At 37.4% G+C, this 20,483-nt stretch overlaps 1 protein-coding gene across 4 annotated transcripts in view; it reads right to left on the bottom strand.

The window, feature by feature from the left end:
• LOC145688475 (beta-1,3-galactosyltransferase 5-like) overlaps window positions 1–20,483 on the bottom strand; it is a 182,749-nt gene that overhangs the window by 5,972 nt on the left and 156,294 nt on the right. For all 4 annotated transcript variants that reach the window (XM_081762761.1, XM_081762759.1, XM_081762760.1 and 1 more), the window contains one exon: window positions 4,657–4,795. In XM_081762761.1, coding sequence (XP_081618887.1) covers window positions 4,657–4,780 — 124 coding nt within the window. In that variant the 5' untranslated portion in view covers window positions 4,781–4,795. The remainder of the gene's footprint in view (window positions 1–4,656; window positions 4,796–20,483) is intronic.

The following is a 20,483-nucleotide window of genomic DNA, read 5'->3' as shown; positions in this document are numbered from 1 at the left end:
TTGCTATTAATTAACATTTGCTACATCAAATAATGGATAAAAAAGTAACATACACATAAAATAGAAACAGCAATACACCTTTTCAGATATACTGTACGGGATGTGGCCAAAATTCTGGACCGGGCTAAATATTTGAGAAACTAAATGCAATCGATCCGAAGTCAATTGGGATCAATGTTGATGGTAGGAAGAAACATTATGACGTGGTTAAGGTTGTCATCCGCCATCTTGGAATCAACTTTTTTTTATTATTTTAAATGGCACTATGGTCATGTGACATATTAAACAACATCCCCGTTCGAAGAGAACATCAACGGCAAAGTTATTTTTCCAAAATCTGCAACGGTTTTGAAGTTGCCAATGAATTTAGGATAGGTTATGTTATCATTCAGACTTAAATTTTGTTGTGTGTGGAGCATTGTATGGACGAAAGGCTGACCGTTTCTATTTTTTTTTTTTCTTGCAGGTAGGATGGGATGTTAACTCGAGAGGAAAGAATCGAAATTATCCTTTTGGCTGGAGGACGCGAATAGGATGTCGCTCATTGAAGACGTCTGCTATTATTGCTGAACTGCGTTTCCTCAGTCAAAAATGTTTATTTCTAGCCTCAGCTACCTCCTCTCAGAGTTGCTCAATAGGCAAAATAGCATGTTTTATGATTACTGAGCCATGAATTAAAACTGTTCCCGTCCCCATCCATACCTTACGCTGAAACAATTTGTTGATCACTTTTCTTAGCCAAGCCGGGGCAACTTATATTTTCTAAATTGCTGTGACACTGCAGTACTCAACAAAATCACAGTTATGACTGATGAAATTAGCTTTGGAATGTACGATGAAAAATATTAAATGCATACGTGTGTCCCGTACTGTTGAAGTTCCTGTATGCCTTACGTACGCGATTTACACACAAGCGCTTCAACCAGCAGTTCGTAGTACTATTTCAGTCGTGTGAAAGGCAAGGAAGACTGACAGTAGTTAATTTCATACACTTATTTTTATGAATTACTGCAATCTGTGAGCAAATAAGAGCAAAATTGTGAAAATGAATGCTAACAGGAGGTCCCTATGATGTATAATTATACTCTACAAGCAATCATATCATAGCGTATCTGGTTGAACATCTATTGGATTGCTTTCGAAAACACAATATGTTGTCGTCATGTCCTTCAATTGGCAGAAGTTGTTAATTTCTTCTAAGAAAATCACGGTGGTCCACCACTACCGTTAACTGAACAAAGAGCGAGTAAGATCAAAGGTACAAGAAGAGTTTGATGAGATTGAAGCAAAAATTCAAATCAAGTTCCAAAATTTCTGTACAGCTGACTGGCGATAAAAATACTCATACCTGTGAAAAAGAAACAGGTATTTGGTGAGCAATTTACTAACCATTTAATTAATATTAGAAAAAATGTCGAAAGTTGAGCCACAAACCTAAGATATATTAGTTTCTTCAAGGACATTTATACTTAAAATCGATGAAGGATGCTTGATTCAAATTAGGACTTATAAAAATCTTCCTACCGAAGCAGGATTGTCAACAGAATAATAGAGATCAATAAGTGAGGAAACAGAAAAGTAATATCTGAAGCAATTATAATCCCTGAAAATGAATGCAATGCCTGCATTGGAAACGTCGGATGTCAATATCTTCACCTGGCTGATAGCCCGGGAAGACTTACTAAAAAAAAAAAAACAGAACTGTAAAGCAACAACCTCCACAGAATCGGTTATTACTACTAACAACACAGTTGGAACAACGTCCACGTCCACGTTGAATTAATGATTCTGCTACTCTTCAACTGCTTCACATTATATGGCATTAGTGCAACGGGTATAGACTACTACAATACAGGTTCTGTTGTAACATTCACTGAAAGACTAAGACCAACCAACTCGCTGCTCCAGTGCCCACATTGACCTTTTGCTTTCTGGTTTCCTTTGGGATATATAAAACCAAAATTATCATGGAATTTTATGACTCGCATAAAATTTATACAATGAACATCTTCAAAGGAAAGACGTCACTACGACTTCTTCCCATCTTTATATCCTATTGCCTTTTACATTACAAAAAATAATCATCGGTGCAGTAGATTTATCTTATTTTTATACCAAACTGTCAATCATTTCATGACCGATGAGGAACCACTACGTTGCGATATCGTCTTCTACTGTTGAGAGCTGACAAAATGATGGAACTTCCACTCAGTTACATTTTCTAGCGTAAAAATTGGCAATCTTTCCTACTAATACAAAGTATCTTTCTACATTTATTTACTTATTTATTTATTTATTTATTTATGAGAGAGAGTGAGAGAGAGAGAGAGTGAGAGTGAGAGAGAGAGAGAGAGAGAGAGATTCGAAACGAGTACAAAGTACTTAAAAATAATGTTCTGCTTAATCTTCTTTACACTTTTAACATAAGTTAACTCCGCAGCCTATATAAAGATAGGCACTATTCCAGGAACATTCGTCAGCTATATAAAATTCTCCACCTGACTGCAAAAGTTTTATTTAGATTTTCACTTTATGGATTTTCAATTTCTGTAATGAAAGAACAAAGAAAAAGCAGCATTTAAGCCTCAGAATTTGATTTCCGAATATTAGTTAAATGACTTAATTTAATCGATTTGTTGTGTTGAAGATCAACGTCCTTTCCAGCATCGAAGTTACGTAAGATGGGACATGACCTGCTGGGACTCAATTTCAGGTTTTGAAGGTTAAGACATTCAATGGTGTTAAATCATAGATTTTCTTCATTTTGTAGTAAATTGCAACATCCTATTATCGTTTATACTATTAACCCATAGTTATCTGTAGAGAAGTAATTCCCTATTAAACTAGGACAGCTGCTCAAATGACTGCACAATGCCAAATTAAGTTCAGTTATTTTACACATATAGAACTCAATACGTATAATTTTACATCAAAACTGGAATCTTAAAATGTTTCAACTATGGGGGGCGCGGTGGCTCAGTGGTAGAGCGTTCACCTCCGGTGCTTGGGGTCCTTGGTTAGATCCCAGCTGGAGCCGTGTGGACTTTGTGGTGGACAAACATCGTGCTCATGGGTTTTCTCTGGGTTCTCCCGTTTCCTCCCACTTTCTTCATTCCACCATTTCACTCATCAATCATCATCACCGCCTCCTTTAGCCTAACCGGCATAACCGCGGGACGTAAAACTTAAAGATTTAAATTGATTTTGTTTCAACTATGAAAATGAACCTATACACAGTATACATTATAAAGTGGAAGTTATTTCCTCAGTGGCGGATTCAGAAGGGAGGCCCACTCCTCCTGAAAGAAAATTGTAATTCATTTTGTATTATTTCAACGAGACGAGATGACAAAAGTATATTTTCAGTCAATATATTAAACAAATATTCTGCTCTCAATTTATTGTTAGTACGAATACAAACTAGCTAACATCCCCAAGTGTTGCAGCAGGTAATATTTTGTGTGCGAAACTTCTACAAGGTGCAAGTATGAAGATACAAATCTTAGGTGGCGGACCCAGAAGGGAGCGGTGCACCCCTCAATCAAGGGAAATGTAACTGTTTTCTGAACGAGACGAGACCACGAAAGTATTTTTTTCAGTTAACAAATAAATAAAAATCTGCTCTCAATCAATTGTTAGTACAAACTAGCTAATATCCTCAAGTGCTACAGCGGATAATATTGTGCGCCTCTTCCGAATCTTCCATCCTTTTACGCAAGAAGGAATAGAGAGAAACCTTCCATGGACCAGAGGCGGATCCAGAATGCGGCGTAACCACCTCAAAGGAAAAATAATTCAGTTTGTTATTTCAACAAGACGAGACAAGAGTCTTTGTCAATATATTAGATCAATAATCTGATATTAGTCTACTGTTACTCTTCAAGTGTTACAGCGGATATTATTTTGAGCCCTTACGAACATAATTCTTTTGCACAATAAGAATCATCATCATAATCATCATAGGTATTCTGCCATTACTGGCATGTCAATTGGCACAACTGAGAAGCTTCCGTGCTCCATGGTCTTCGAAAAGGTTAGCAGAAGACTGACACGTGTCTTCGTAATATTTGTAATTACGTTAAAAAGTTAACTTTTACACGACCCGCAATTAAGTCAAACAGGTGCTTTAGTGTCTCTTTCGTTAACTCAGTCAAGAGTCCTATCGTACAAACGATTTTCAGTGAGGTGACTTTGAGGTTCACGTCTTCGCTTTGGTATGGAAGACCTGACTTTAATTCCCATGGAAGTATATGTGATGTCACATTAAATTGTAGGTGCACTTTATGGAGCCTCGGTGCTGGAAAGGAACTTACGTCAACCAAATCATCTAGTGAAAAGTACTACTGTTAGGTACGTGAAAATCTGCACAACAAGAAACAGTATTGGAGTGTAAATGGTTAAACTACGAATACCTATGAGAGCGATCACATCGAAGCATATTTTTTCTAAATTGACTCAAATTAGTCGAAAATATACTTATGTGACTGCAAGGTCATAAAGCTTTTCTCTAAATCACTTGTCGTTTCCGCATCTATTCTCAAACGGAGATTTAAAAAAAATAGTAAATATATTTCAGCATAAAGCTGATTTTTTTTTAAATTACTATACATCACTCTATATTAAAATGTATTGAGGGAAGTTTCTCAATATTCTTACCTCCTTCTCTCGTATCCGGATAGCGTAGCGGTATTGGGTTAGCATAATACGAAGAATACATTACCAACAGAAGAGCAACCAAGCTGAGAATAAAGGAATGGAATATTCTGATCCTTAAAGCCATCAGGACGGGCAGATTCTGAAACAGAGAAATCAACATATATATATATATATATTAGATGAATTTCTAGAAGTTATAAATTATCGAGATCACACTAGCCGGGGCATTGGGGAAAGAAGGAAAGAGAGAAAATGAAGGAAGGGGTTCGGGACCTTCATGTTAGGTACTATCCCGGCATTTGCATGGTATGAAAAGAAAATCCTGAAAAACCTCACTCACGGTAGCTGGTCTCAAAAAGGCTTTTACACCTTCTTGCCTGAGTGTCCCCATCAGGAATCGACACCGGGATCACTCGCACCAAAGGCAAGAGCATGGATTAGAAGTTCGATATATAACATTTTTTTTTTGAATCCACCTGATGGGGTCCAAAGCATTACAGGTAAAAGTACACACATTTCAATGAAGCCATAATCTTGTTCATTATAGCTTTGGAAATATTAAATAGTATTAATAACACAAAATGAACCAAAAGAATCAAACATATATTCATAATATATACAGATGGTGATCAGAAAAATGGAAACACATGAACGAAATTGCCACTTACCAGATTAATATGGTGTCGGGCCACCTTTCGCCTTCAGAACAGCCTTGATGCGACGTGGGATGGAGGCATAGAGGTCGTGAATTGTAGCAAGTGGAATTTTACACCATTCCTCGTGCAGGGCATTGGCCAGTTCTGTGAGAAAGGATGGAGGTGGAAATCGTCGCCGGAGTCGTGTTCCAAAGACGGACCACAGATGTTCAATTATGTTGAGATCTGGGGATTGGGCGGGCCAGGGGAGGTGTTGAACTTCATCCCGATGTTCCTCAAACCACGTCGCAACAACGTCAGCTGTGTAAATGGGTACATTATCATCCTGGAAGATGGTGTCATTGTCCGGGAACAACATTCGGACCATAGGATGCAAGTGGTCTCCTAAAATTGCGACATAATCGTTGGCAGTGATTCGTCCGCTAAGTGTGATCACAGGACCCAATGAAAACCATGATATGGCGGCCAAAAGCATCACTAAGCCGCCACCATGTTTCACAGTTGGGCGGAGACACTGCAGATCATAAGCTTCTTTGGGCGTTTTCCACACAAACACGACCCGTGGTTGGGAATAGGGTGAAGGATGACTCTTCCGACCATATCACACGTTTCCAGTCCTCAACGGTCCAAGTTGCATGGTCGCGGCACCATTTGCGGCGTGCGAAAGCGTTATGGTCTCTGATGAGCGGTTTGGCCCGTACAACACGACCCCGTAAGTTCATGTCATGTAATTCGCGGCGGACTGTGATTGTCGAAACAGGACGGGGGAGGTGCTGATTGAGTTCCTCCGTCACTTGCTCCGCAGTGGCACGACGGTTCTGCGTGACAATGCGCTTTAATACCCGGCGTGACCTGTCACTCATGATTTTCTTCCGCTTCTCCGATGTGGTTTTCCCGTGTGTTGTGTAGGCCGTCATACACTGTCCCACGCGACACACCTAATACAGTAGCCACTGCCGTCACACTCACTCCACATAACCGGGCACCAACAATTTGCCCTCTTTGAAAATCTGAGAGGTCTCCCATTTTACACTACTTCCGTCTGCTGCAGCTACTGGACACTGCTGTTCCACTGCGCCTGACGTAGTATGGAGACCGACCTAACACACCACCACCAGCGGTCCGGCGCTGCGGGCGCCACGACACCACTGCCAACCGATACATCTGACGTGTTGCCAACTACAGGTGTTTCCATTTTTCTGATCACCATCTGTATCTGTGTTACATTGCTAAAATTGTTGTACAAGTATTATATTTTTTGCTTTGTTCTTTTTTGTTTTATTAAACAGTGAATAATAATAATTGCTGGCTGGCATAGTCGAACGGTCTAAGGAAAACTGTCACAGGTGAAGATACAAAAAGTCAGCTTTTTAACTATGATTTTCTTACTCAGATATGACTTTTTTCTGTAGTGGATTTTACAATTAAAACAAGCGAGTTTAGTTTCACAGTGTAAAACTACGGGGGTTCAATACTCTAAAGTGAAGTAGTACATCTACAACTATTCATTGCAATAGATTAATAAGGTCAAAAATGAAATGAAAATTAAATGAAATTTTGAGTTTTACGCCCCACGCTTATGCCGGTTAGGCTAAAGGAGACGGTGGTGATGAGAGATGAATGAAATGGTGGAATGAAGAAAGTGGAAGGAAACTGGACAACCCCGAGAAAACCCACGCACACGGTGTTTGTCTACCACAAAGTTCACTTGGCGGAAGCAGGGTTTGAACCCGGAACCCCAAGCACTAGGTGAATGCTCTACCACTGAGCCACCGCGGGTCCTTAAGGTCAAATGTGGAACCTGTCCGTCGGACGCTGAATCTATATCAGAAACCGGATGCCTTACTGTTTTTGTTCTGTGGTGATAAATGTTGAAACCGGAAGTCTTCAATTTGAACCACTTCCAGTTTGAATGAATGGTTCAAGGAAGAGACAGAGCTTACTCTTGCGAAACTGAATAGTCTGAAAAAAACTTCATCTCTATATTCATCACCGCTTTTTCTCTACAAAAATCGGTACTGAAACCGAAAGTAGTAGTAAATTATACATACAGTTCCGGTTTAGTAGTGTATTGCAGGTTGTAATGGTATGTGCTTTTAACATCTGGATCGATCGCAAAAAAAAAAAAAACATTTGTCGCTATATATTACTATTTTTGTTCTATGGCGATAAGCGTTGAAACCGGAAATAGTTAACTTGAACTACTTCCGGTTTAACAGAGATTTAAAGGAAGAAACAGAATCTACTCTTGGGAAGCTGAATAGATTGCAAGAAATTACATCTCGAAATCGCTTACCGTTCTTACTCTATGAAAATAAGTATTGAAGACGGGAGTAGTAATAAATCTGAACCACTTTTGGTTTCAATGGTATGTTGCGAATAGTCATGATAGGTTATTTTGAGACGCTGAATCGTTTGCAAAAGACGACTACTTGCTATCTGTTAATGTTTTCGCTCTATGGTGATAAACGTTGAAATCGGAAATGACGAATTCGAACCACTTCCAGTTTGAATAGAGAGTTAATGGAAATGAAACCTATCCTTGGTGCGCTGAATCAGTTGAATAAAACCTCATTTCGATATCTCTTACTGTTTTTGCTCTGATACTTGTTGACAGACGGACGGACAAAGCCGTTCTTATAGATACTTATGCATAGCATAGTTTGAATGTCTAATAGTGAGTTTACAACGTTCATTACTTACGAATCCTATATCCAGTCCGAGGCTGGCTATCTTGATTGGTTTTCGAACTAGCATTTCATTGTTGACTAGCAGGTGTAAGTTATGCGCAACTCAACCTATCACAAGTCATTTTGGTTGCTTAATCACCTTATCAAGTCTATGAAAATTCTACGTCTTGTCATTATTGTTACGAGCTGCCTAAATTTAACAAAACTCAACGCTGTTTTGGTACAATATTTCGCTTACATGTCATTCTCCGTTATGGAAACACTTTATTGTGAGTGAGGTTTCTATTAGATCCTAATATAAACTGAGTTTATAAAATTGAAGACATGAACGGCCATTTTGGACATGATGCTACAGTAACGGTAGTACAAGTTCATAAAAGGGAAATATTTAAATTTTACGTCCCACGGTTATGCCCGCAAGGCTAAAGGAGATGATGGGAAATGAATGAAATGGTGGAATGAAAGTTGACGAAACGGGAGAACCCCGAGGAAACTCACGCACACAGTGTTTGTGCACCACAAAGTTCACTTGGCTCAAGCTAGTAAGTACAAGTTCACTATTTATAGAAAGCATTCATTATTTATTGTTAAATCGTGTCATCATATTTGAAGTAGGAAATCTGGTTGTTTGATTTTTAACCTTCTGCCGCTCGAATTTTAACAGCCTCAATGTATATTGATAGATAAATTATCTTGTTCTGCCTAACTTTATACATAAAATGTATCTTTATATGCAAAAGCTTTACTAACTGAAGTTTTAGATTAAGTGTAAGTTCTAAATGATAATTTTGTTCCACCAAGCCTAACTAGTTCATTTTGAGAACAGTTATTTCTACTACTATTAAATTTTCACTAAAACACTTTCTCCTAAATTTTTTTCTATCTCTACAGATAATTCCTTCGCACTAGAAAACCATTGCATCCACAAACTTGCCCTTTTTCTCCTATCGCGATTTCGATTATATTATCGATTATTGAACTTTATTTTTTCTTTTACCTTCGGAATGTAGTAATTATATATTTTTCGTGTTATAAAGGGAAAAGACAGCTGAAACACTAATGTTTCTTCATTAAAATTGAAATGTTAAAGGAGAAAGCCCAACATTTCTCAAGCAAAAGAGAAGTGACTCTTCCCCTCAAAGTAGTTTTCTTGATCAAACCGGGTGAGACTCCAGTTACAGGTTACAATTCTGCTCAGGGTACGGATAATGCGTATTACTCTTTCAATATTAATTTCGTTGGAGTTCATTTCGTCGTCGTCTCCCTTCGCCTAGAGAGAAAAATCGTGGATCGTAAACTCAAAAATAAAGGGTGTATCAAAAAGGAATTTACAGCTTTGAAAACTCGTATCGATTTATTCATTTACCTTACAGACAGGGTTTTGGTGTCATTTTGTAGCAAAATGCATCAAGTTTTGACTCACGTAGAACACTAGTTCAGAAACAAGCCATCACAAGCGCTAGCGAAACTTGCAAAGATGGCTTCCTTTGATGGTCCCAAGCGTGCTAGCTGTGTGTTTCGATTTGAAGAATTGAAGTCTGCGACAACTGTGTCACACAATTTTCGTACAAAGTATGGTAAAGATCCTCCCAGTAGGCCTACTATTTATTAGTGGCATGAATGTTTTATTGAAATTGGATGTTGTATTGTGTTCGATAAGACACAACAAATCTTCAGATCGTCCCAATACGTCTGAAAACGTTGTAGAGCAAATGAGGCTTCAGATGGGATGTGTGCTGTTATAGACAGATATTTTGTATCCGCTATAGACATATGCCCGCTAAGGAAGTTTTCGTTGTATACTGTTTTGTGAATCCTTACTTGCACAGATTCCATTGTATTTCATTACAGCAATTGTATATTGCATAATTTGTCAAAAAAACAATACCTTGAGAAATAGTAAGTCATTGTTTCTTGGCTACTCCTATTTAGTAATTCTTTAGTGAAAAAAAAAAAAATCTACGGAAGTGGGCAATTTTTGGTTTAATATTTGAATGCTTGGTTGTACAATTTAACCTGGAAGTTGGACTAACAATTATGAAATTGAATGAATCTACCCTTCTTAAATGGAAGAAAGCGAATTACAGAATTTATTTAGATTCTAACTTGAGAGAACTCATATCAAACCACTGCAGAAAAAAATTGTTTTGGGAGAGAGAGAAACTATTTTCTGTTAAGGACTGAATTTATTGAGATATGCAGTGTACGTAAATGATTTACGTGCCACGTAGCTGTACTTCACTTTCTACGTAGAGAGAGAGTGATGACGTTAGGAAGAAAATTAACTTTACAAATGTTTTATGAAGCTCACGCCATGCCATTGTCGTTGTCGTTTTATACGTATCATCTATATAATGCTACTAGCAATGGTGGATGATTTAAACAATGATTAATAATAATTTATTGAAGATTTTAGCTGATTTGCCGTAGCAAACATCTGTAATAATGTCAGTTGATACTAAGATAACAGGTCACATCTGTTCCTACTTGAGAAGAATTCAAGTTTGTTGGTTGGTGGAAATTGACCCTCGTTTTTCAGCACCGAGGCTTGGGAGTCGCGAACGTACAGTTTAAGGTGAAAACAAAACCACCGTAACGTGTTAAATGCTCTTCCTGGGTAAATCGAACTCAGGAACACGTTTACAAAAGGCGCACAAGCTAGCCATTATACTAGGGGTACTATTAGCTACACTCTCGTATGTGCATTGATGTGAAAATACGCAGTACAATAAGTGGATCAATTTATGAGAAGAAAATCAAACAGCTTAGTTTGTCGTTGCCGTAACATCACTTTTCTTCAGTGTTTGACGAGGCAAGTCAACTAGAACTGTACACGCAAGTAGAGTTTTCTTTTGGCCATGTCCATACGAAGAACTATTTTTGTTTATATATTTGTTTTGAACACATCCTTGGAACGTTAACACAAAAATTACGCAACGTCTCTCAGTTGTGTGTAAATCATCATTTTTAACGTGTACAGAAACTGGCTAATAAGCGATAATAAGTATGTATGGAGTAAAGTGAGAATCTGGGACAACTTGGGTGTACATTCGCATGTTTCTATACGGGTTAATTTTATATGGTTTGGGTGAATCCCTCGCCTTACTTTCTAAGTATGAACAAAGATCTTGTGTTCACGCACATGCTTGTATTTCTTGTACTTTCATTGCAACAAAATACAAACCATTTTACAGAACTTGCATGCTATCTTGTAAGTTTTTTTAAAAATATATTTAAAACTAAAAATAGCTCAATTTATAGCGGTCCGATTTATCTGTAAGTTTGGGGGCATTCAAATACAGAAGGTATATATATATATATATATATATATATATATATATAATAGGGGGGCCCGGTCCCCCCCAGGATCGGCGTCCTTGCTCGTATTTACAATGCATTACGAAACAGATATTGAGATTTTACATGTTACAAATTGACGAGAATTTGTATTTTTGTGTGTTTCATCACAACCTTTGATCAAATTTCTCAGGCATATATGGCAAAGGGAATCGAATATATTATCCGCATAGCGTACATGATTTGCTACATGTCATACAAGCATTTGCAACTTTTAACTATGTTCCTATTTTTCACTTTTACGTATGTGAAACGTAGCTGAAATATTTTGTTCAGTTGAAATACAACCAGTGGTCGAAGTGAAGCGGTACGCGATGATATTCCATACAGTCTCTGGTTTTTCAGTGATCAAGACATACCGTTACTGGAAAGTAGATGCTAACATATCTTTAATACATCCATTTTTATACACAGTATTTGGCGAATAGATTTGCACGTAAAACGATTTTGCTTCTTATGTCGAAATAATTTCTAAGTTGGCAATACCGACATGTTTGTCATCTTTTTCCTAACTTTTGTTTTTAAAAATGAGGTGTCTTCAAAGAAGTTAATCTAGTTTATATTTTAATGTCCCATATTGAATTCATTCTTTCTTATGTATGTGTATGTTTTCTTGCCTTAATGCATATAAATGCCGTGTTTTGAGCATGGGCAGATTTAGGGGTTGTCTGTTGTGGGGGTGGGTCTTTCGGGAGCTTGGAATACTCCTCAGTCGAGTGAGGGGTGGGGCCGGGAGATTTCCCGTAAGAAATTGTTAATATAAAAACTCAGTTTTTGAGGATTTTCGTGTATAATTCTCTATAATGCAACAAAGATTATATACCCCTAAATAAATAAATAAATAAATAAATAAATAAATAAATAAATAAATAAATAAATATATAATTCAGAAAGTAATTGGCGGGCTTTCAAGGTTTCTCGATGTCCCCTCTCCGTAACTACAAGGAAGCTCTCCAATGGTTTTCAGTCATTATGTAAATAGAAATGCAACCTTTTAGGAAACATACCCTCACTGTATTTCAACATTTCGATAGCCGGTATGTCGAGTCAAAATCGTAATAAAACATACCGCCTGCTTTTTCCCCTCCACTTCGAACACTGAATACAACCAATCTCTTGTAAAACTTAACAGGATTCCTAGTATTTCACTTGTTTCGAAAGCTGCAAACACATGATCAAATATAGTACGTAAATGCATCCCAAAAGCTGGGACCACTAAAGCATTATTAAGTAGATATTTACCTGGACTAAAAACGTGAGATCATAATTTGAAAAAAAAATGAAATGAAATCTTTAAGTTTTACGTCCCACGGTTATGCCGGTTAGGCTAAAGGAGACGGTGATGGTGAGTAATGAATGAAATGGTGGAATGAAGAAAGTGGGAGGAAACGGGAGAACCCCGAGAAAACCCACGCACACGGTGTTTGTCCACCACAAAGTTCACTTGGCGGGAGTTGGGATCGAACCCGGGACCCCAAGCACCAGAGCTGAACGCTCTACCACTGAGCCACCGCGGCCCCAGCACAGAATTAAAGTAAACGAGTCAAAGAGATTATACATAATACGTAAATTATCGAACTACGAAAAGAAAATTACGGACCACCCTACAACTTTCTTCCTACAATTTCTTAAACTAAATCTTGGTGTGCTGCAGTTAATAATGAAAAATTTTCGTGTGAAATATGAAGAAAATTATACGGAGTTTTCGGAAAATTTTGCACCAAGTAAACTCACCTCCAGAAGTAAATTACCTTTCTTAGATTTTTGTAGACTGATCCAAAACGTTAAGGTTATTGACGCAATATTTGTACATAAAATAACTAAATCACAAAAGTTGTATTTCACAAAATTGTAAAAACACTCACTCCAGGAGTAAACTTACCCTCCTGGATATTCTCATGAAGTTATTTATGCAACATTATACGGATATTAATGAAATACTTATTTATGAAATATGAACAAAATCACCTAAGTCGATTTTCAGAGAATCGCAAAAATTAACCCCAAGATTAAACTACCGCTTCTCAATTTTTCCCAGAGATCTGGTTTATACCACAGTACAGGACTGCTGCTGAAATTTTGATTTAAGAAATATGAGCAAAATCGCAAGAGCAGTTTTTGAGAAATTAGCAAATTTTGATTTTCACTCCTCAGAAAACTATCCTTAATTTTAAAGGAAGGAAGAAAATTCGAACGCCCTCCCTTTGGAGAATCACATAAAACCATTAAGTTTAAAACTTGTCTCCATACGCTGAATGGTATGACTTCTAGGTGAATATACATCAGGAGGAACAGATGCTGAAACATAACTTTTTTGGTATGCATGAGCCATGAAACATAAATCTGTTGATGTCGAATTCTATTTTTCAAGACCACCATACTTCCTTCTCTCTTTTCTTCGACCCGTTTAAAACGGAATTTTCGAAAACTGAAGCACGTATTCAGTTATTTGTAATGAAAAATTGATATACAGAGTTTCATTCTCCTAACTTCTGGGATTCATGAGGTCTTTATTCTTGAAGGAAGAAAAAGACCTTCACTTGGGACGAGTATTTCGAAAAACCTTTTCATCCTTTACTTTCATGAGAAGAGAGGGTCTCTGTCTAAATTTCACGTACGTAGCTATAGTATTGTAGGAAGGAGGGAGGGAGAGAGAGACAGAAAGAGGGAGAGAGAAAGAGAGAAAAGAGAGAGAGAAGGGAGAACAAACGAGAAAATCTCAGACGTTATCAAACAATTAGTCCCTCGATTTTTAGATTTTCAGTTTAGCATCTTTTTCAGCAGCGACACTGAGTGAGACATGGACCTACAGCTTAAATAGGATCCGAATCACATGAGCTCCCGCAGGGATCAAATGTCTTGAGATCTACATACTAATGAGGCAGATTTCGCTTAATGAGGTCTAGAATACGAATATTTTCTGCATATGCTTATCAGCTGTTGACCTTACATACGAGATTCTGACGTCACGATCATGGATCCTAGCACTTTAAGGTTTGGATTACAACTCTCATGGACAATATGCACCTCAACTCCCCACAGAGTAACGTTGCCCAGTTCCTGCAAATAAGAAAACGTTGTCATTCAAATGTCTTTGAGATGACCTACACTCAGTAAGTGAAACGACGCGCATATTGTTTTTACCGTTACTGTGACAAAAAAGTCTTGCAGGTGTCGACACACAGACAATGGATGCTGAAATTATTCAACAACTACTGAAGGGCAGAATGCACACGAATCCGCATCCTTGGTGTTCTTGTTGAAGAGCAACATCGTCAGCAAAGAAGCAGTTGGTAGGTTAACGAAGATGTTCAAAGATACTCATTAGATCAGATCCGTCACGCTGTTAGCGTGGGTAGGGAGGCAACGAGAATAATCGGACAGTCATCACAGTGTTGGCTCATACACTATGTTTATTGTTTTCAGTAACACCAAAATTATCCTCCTCTGAAAATTGAGAGCCTGCTTAACTTTTTCTTTAAAGGTTGATCATCATCATCGCTTTCAGAAACAATCATGGGACTAGTTCTTATTTGAACGCATACATTATTTCCTAGTTCTTATTTTCCTTGTTTTCGAAGGAAACTTAGACTGAAGAAAATATATCCCACAAAAAATGAACTACCCTTTGTGGATATTGTCAAAAACATACGTAACATTATAGATTAATGAAATATTTATTTGTGAAATATGAATAAAATCGTTTGAGTAGTTTTCAAAGAAAACAACGTCCGAAAAGAATACAATCCCACGAGTAAATTACCCCTTATTGATTGTTTCATGAAAACTAATTATCGTGTGTTGTGAGGTTATTAATGAAACACATATTTAAGAAATGAGAGCAAAGTTGTAGTCTTTTGAGAAAATTGTCCTTCCCCCTCAAAAAGAGTAAACTATCCCCTGTGGAGTTTATGACAAATGAGTTACGCCATATTGAAATGCTAATGAAACATTTATTTATGAAGTATGGACAAAATTGCAAAAAACAGCTAACGTTTGCGATTTTTTTAAAGAGGACAAATGAGTTATGTCATACTGCCGAGTCATTAACGAAATATTTATTTCTGAAATCTGAACAGAATCGCTTTAGTAGTTTGAGAAAATCGTTTTAAAAGAACTCCTCGCTAAGAGTGAAGTACTTTTAGGACTTTTTTTTCAGAGAAAGGACTTATTCTTCACTAAACCATCCTTAATTTTAGGTGTGGAAAGAAGAAAAACGCCCCTAGAGAATCTTATAAAAATCATTAAGTTTAAAATTTGGTGCGGATACGTTCAACAGTACGGTCCATGGGTGAGTGAACACATTTACACTGGGATGAACAGAGACATTGAGAAACCACCTTTTAGCTACATAGGGGCCATGAAAGGTGTAAATCCGTTGAAACCTCGAATTCGACTTCTTTTCACGATCACCATATATTTTCTTCTCTCCTATCGTTGCTAGGAATACCACATATACAAGAACTGAACTAGATATTTAACGTTTTTTTTAGTTTAGTTTAGTTTAGCGTCCCTTTCAGCAGCGAGGCTATATGAGACGTGGACCTACTGATTAACGTGGAATTCGAACCACATGAGCTCCCGCCGGGGATATTTAACGTTTCAACGCACCGATATTCAGTTATATGTTTCAATTAATATTCCTCAGATATAAGCCATTCTGTGTCAAGAAGTCAATCCGTTATAATTCTGATTTATCAGCGTTCTTTAGACTTTTTTCAAAAGCCAATATGCATTAGTTCGAATAATTATTACTTGAGGAAAATCTCTATTTCCAACATTGTTCTTACGAAGTGGTGCGCGCGGAAGAAAATATAATTACCGTATTCGAAGAACATCGATAAAGTATTTGAATATTTAAAGTATTTGACTGAATTATTCAATCAAATAACACTTCAAAAGAACGAATTTGAACATACAGACAAAATATGTCACAGAAATTAATACTGTCTTTAAAATGGACTAAAATATTCATGTAGTCATCGAATGATTCTGAATTTGAAGACTGTCTTATGTGTTACTTCTGCATGTTGGAAACTGCTTTAAGTTTTTAAAATTATTTTTGTTATTCTTTGCTGAAAGGTTACAACTGACATTCTTCATTATTATTATTATTATTATTATTATTATTATTATTATTATTGCTTCTCCCACTAATTTCAGAATTAGAACTTGCAGGTATATATATCGTTGACGTGCAGTTGCACTTTCAAGTGTGCATATGTAACATCCTAAGGACCAAACTTTTTTTTTTTTTTTTTTTTTTTTAAACTGTGGTCAGTTAAATCTTGAGTCTAATTTGAAAGAGTACAACTGAAGAACCGAATAACAAAAGTGCTTTAGGTATAACAGTACAACGAATTCAAGAAAGATTTTATATGGTAGTTGAAGCTTCAACGCATAACACACTGAATAAAAAAGTGCAGTGGGAAACAAGTGTCCAATTATCGCACAACAGAGAGAAAATGACGTTCGTCCAGCGTCTCAATATACAATTTAAGCGTTACTTTTTCTCTTGGTGTTTCAAAAAGAGAAACATGTAGTTAAAAACGACCACGGGAAACGAACACAAGAGGGAGGAAGAGTTCAATGACCAAATGGATTGTGTCCTGACCTCAGAAGGCGGGAGGCATGGCACGAAAATGGATGCCTGTTTATCCAGATAATTTCAAAAGATATTCTCCACGTATTATATGACCATAATTAAAAACTATGCATAAAAAAAGAACCCTGTTTTACAATCATGATAAATGGAGTTGGAATGGCCTCTGAGAACGAAGCTAAGTTCGAAGTACAAAATTATAGTCTCAGTTATAGTTCACAAGGAACTTCACAGAAAATTTTCCACGAGAGCTGTGTGATGCTCCCTCTCTGGAAATGTTCAGCTCTAATACTGTAATGATAAAGAAGCTGAAGGCAATAAAATTTAAAAATAGCTTCAGCACGATATGTATATTCCATATTTGGTAACTGCCGTTGGGATTACAATAAATTTACTGTTCTTCTCATTATGATACAGAATGTATTATTGTTTCTTTTTAAACTATATTTAGACTCACATGGTGGAATGTTTACACTCACCTTCATAGTGAGTCGTTCCAGGATAAATTTTCTGTGGGGGCATATTCAACACTTACCAGCACTGCAGTTAATTTGACAATTGTGGAGACTTTACAGAAGGTTTCTCAAAAAGCAAAGTTAAAATTAAGTAATGCTCATGTGAGTTCGACTCGTGCGGTAAAGAAACATGAAAGAGAAATAAGATTGTCATTTACCTAATACTTAGAATTTAACGTACTAATGTAGATGTATACGACACAAAGTATAAAAATAAATTTTAATAAAGTGGCTAGATAAAAGCTAACTGAATATTCTTGGCTAAGCATTTTGAGTCGCTCCGTCTGCAAGTGAAGTTTGATTCGAATTGTGGCATAGTTTATATTGTATCAGAAGCAAAGCTTCCATGACCTTAGCTACAGTTAAATTTTATTCATTATGCCCCATTGAATTTTTCGCCAATATAAGGGATGTCTCTCAACGATTTTGAGAGTTACCTATACTGACCCTTGACTCCACTGCACTCAAAACTATAGATAGCGGCTCGCAAAATTTTAGAATTTAAAAACTATGAAGCACTTATTAACTAGTTATTAAACATAATTTTGAGACAGATTGTACCAGTCAGTAACAATGCTCAGTACTACATAGTCACTACTTCAAAGAAATCTACAGTCTTACACTACTATTTATATTGCTATTGAGAATTAAATGAAATACTAGTTTAATGTCCCACGATTATGACTTTAAGGCTAAGGGAGACGATGATTAAGGCAAGTAAGTGAATTAGGATGGAATTGGTGAAATGAAGGTGGGAGGAAACGGGAGTACCTCGAGAAAACCAACGGACACGTTGTCCACTACAAACTAACTTGGCTGGGGATAGGATCAGGGATTCCCGTACCAGAGGTAAGCGCTCTTCCACTGAGCCACAGTGCCCAGTATTATTACTAATAACAAAAATAATAACAGCTGCGATGTCCTGGGCGTTCGGTAAAACGTAGTCAGAACAACTTGTTTAATTAGGACACTGGCGTTCTCTTCTATAGCTAACACAGGTCTATAGTTACATATGAAGTTAACTGCAGCAGAAACAAAAACTTGCGACACAATATATTGTGTACCAAGCCAATTCATTTACCTTGATTGAACTAGTTTTGATTTTTTTAAAAATAATAATAAGCGCAGATTACACACTGTGTAAGGCAATGCTGTATTCTGGGAATACGTTCTGGGCTAGTTCTTTATTCGGCAAACCTCTTACCCAAACAAAAGGTAAACTCTTAAATATTTCGCTCCATTCTACAGTATTTGGGTGTTATTTAGAAAATAAACTTTTTTTTTTTTGATAACTTACAAGCGGGTACCCTGGTCTAACATGCTGATTGCGATAAGATTGCACAGACATAGAGAACATTGAAAGAAGCGAAACTTATATTATATATTATATATATATATATATCGGCCAACAAGCGCATTCAAAGGGTCAAATAGGGTTAAAAATTAGATTATGTGGAATATAGCGAGAACGACAAGAGATATCGGAAAAGGTTAAGTGTACGAAATACTACCTATAGTCGACGCAAGGCAGTGAAGTAGAACACACCCATGCGAAGAAAGCAGAACATCCGGAAATGGACCAATCACGTATACAACGTTCTCGCAATGTGTTACGGAAGTGAGTAAAGAGCGTGCCAAGAAGCAGGAAAAAGAAAAAAAAAAAAACGAAAATACAAAATACCTGTTTTTGCTTTGGGCGCATACGTCGCCCGTATGCAAAAGAGACGCACATTCATCTCTGCAGGATGGAAACGCCATTACTATAGGCAGCCAGCAAGACAAGATTGTACAGTGGGTTGCATATATCGCCTTATAGAACAACGATGAGATGGATGTTGGAAACTAAAATGTGTGGAGGCAGTAGTAACACAAACACAGACATGTTAGTATTACTGTTATGTTGTACGCGTATTTTCGTAGTGTTGTGATGTTGATATGCATACGTGGTACTGATATTACTGTTGCTCTTTATCTTACGTATGTGGACCACTTGCTGTTACATTCTACTGTACTATGTATTTTTGTTCCCATTACGCGATAAATGCAACTCACTTTGTAGTACTGTCTTGTTGGCTGTCTACACGAACGGTGTTTGCATCCTTCCTGTGTGTTCTCCCATCTTCGTGCAATGAGGTGAATCTGCGTCTCTTTCGCAATACGGGTGACGTATGCACCCAAATCAAAAACATGTATTTTCCGTTTTAGTTTTCTCTTTCTTCCTGCTCCTTACCACCCTTTTTGCTCATTTCCGTAACACATTGCGACAATGTTGTACACGTGATTGGTCCATTTCCGGATGTTCTGCGTTTCTCTGCATGGGTGTGTTCTACCGCATTGCCCTGCGTCAACTATGGGTACTATTTCGTACATTTAACTTTTTTCAGATATCTTTTCTCGTTCTCGCTATATGCCACAATCACATTTTGACCCCATTTTTATGCCCCTATTTGACCCTTTCAATGCGCTTGTTGGCCGATATAAAAAATACGTGTCGCTTTTTTTCTCGATATTCTCTATGTCTGTGCAGTCTTATCACAATCTGTGTGTTACCACGGGGGTACCCTGCCTTGTTAGAAAGTTTTTGTTTTCTTTTTAAACAAAGACACGTAAGAAAATACATATTAGTTAAGCTCTATGTCTAAGGAATATTAATAGCTGGACACAAGCAAGCATCTGAGTAATGGAACTGATTGATGATGATTGATTTTTAGTTTAGCGTCCCTTTCAGCAGCGAGGCTATATGAGACGTGGACCTACTGATTAACGTGGAATCCGAACCACATGAGCTCCCGCCGGGAATTGAACCCGGGTCTCCCACGCCAAAGGCGCGTACGCTAACCGCTTAGCCACGGAGGAGCTCTGAGTAATGGAACTATCATTACTCAGTTTTGAATGTAGTGCCCCTGACTAGCTTGGTTTACTCCAGCACTTTAATTTCCACTTTTGTACATACGTTTTGAACGGCACAGGGAATTCACTGGTCACCTGTTTCTGCCCCACTAGTGTC

The sequence above is a fragment of the Thermobia domestica genome, chromosome 6 (genome assembly GCF_964235325.1).
Source record: "Thermobia domestica chromosome 6, izTheDome1.hap1.1, whole genome shotgun sequence".
NCBI classification, from domain to species: Eukaryota; Metazoa; Arthropoda; class Insecta; order Zygentoma; family Lepismatidae; genus Thermobia; species Thermobia domestica.
This window is presented reverse-complemented; position numbering and strand designations above follow the sequence as displayed.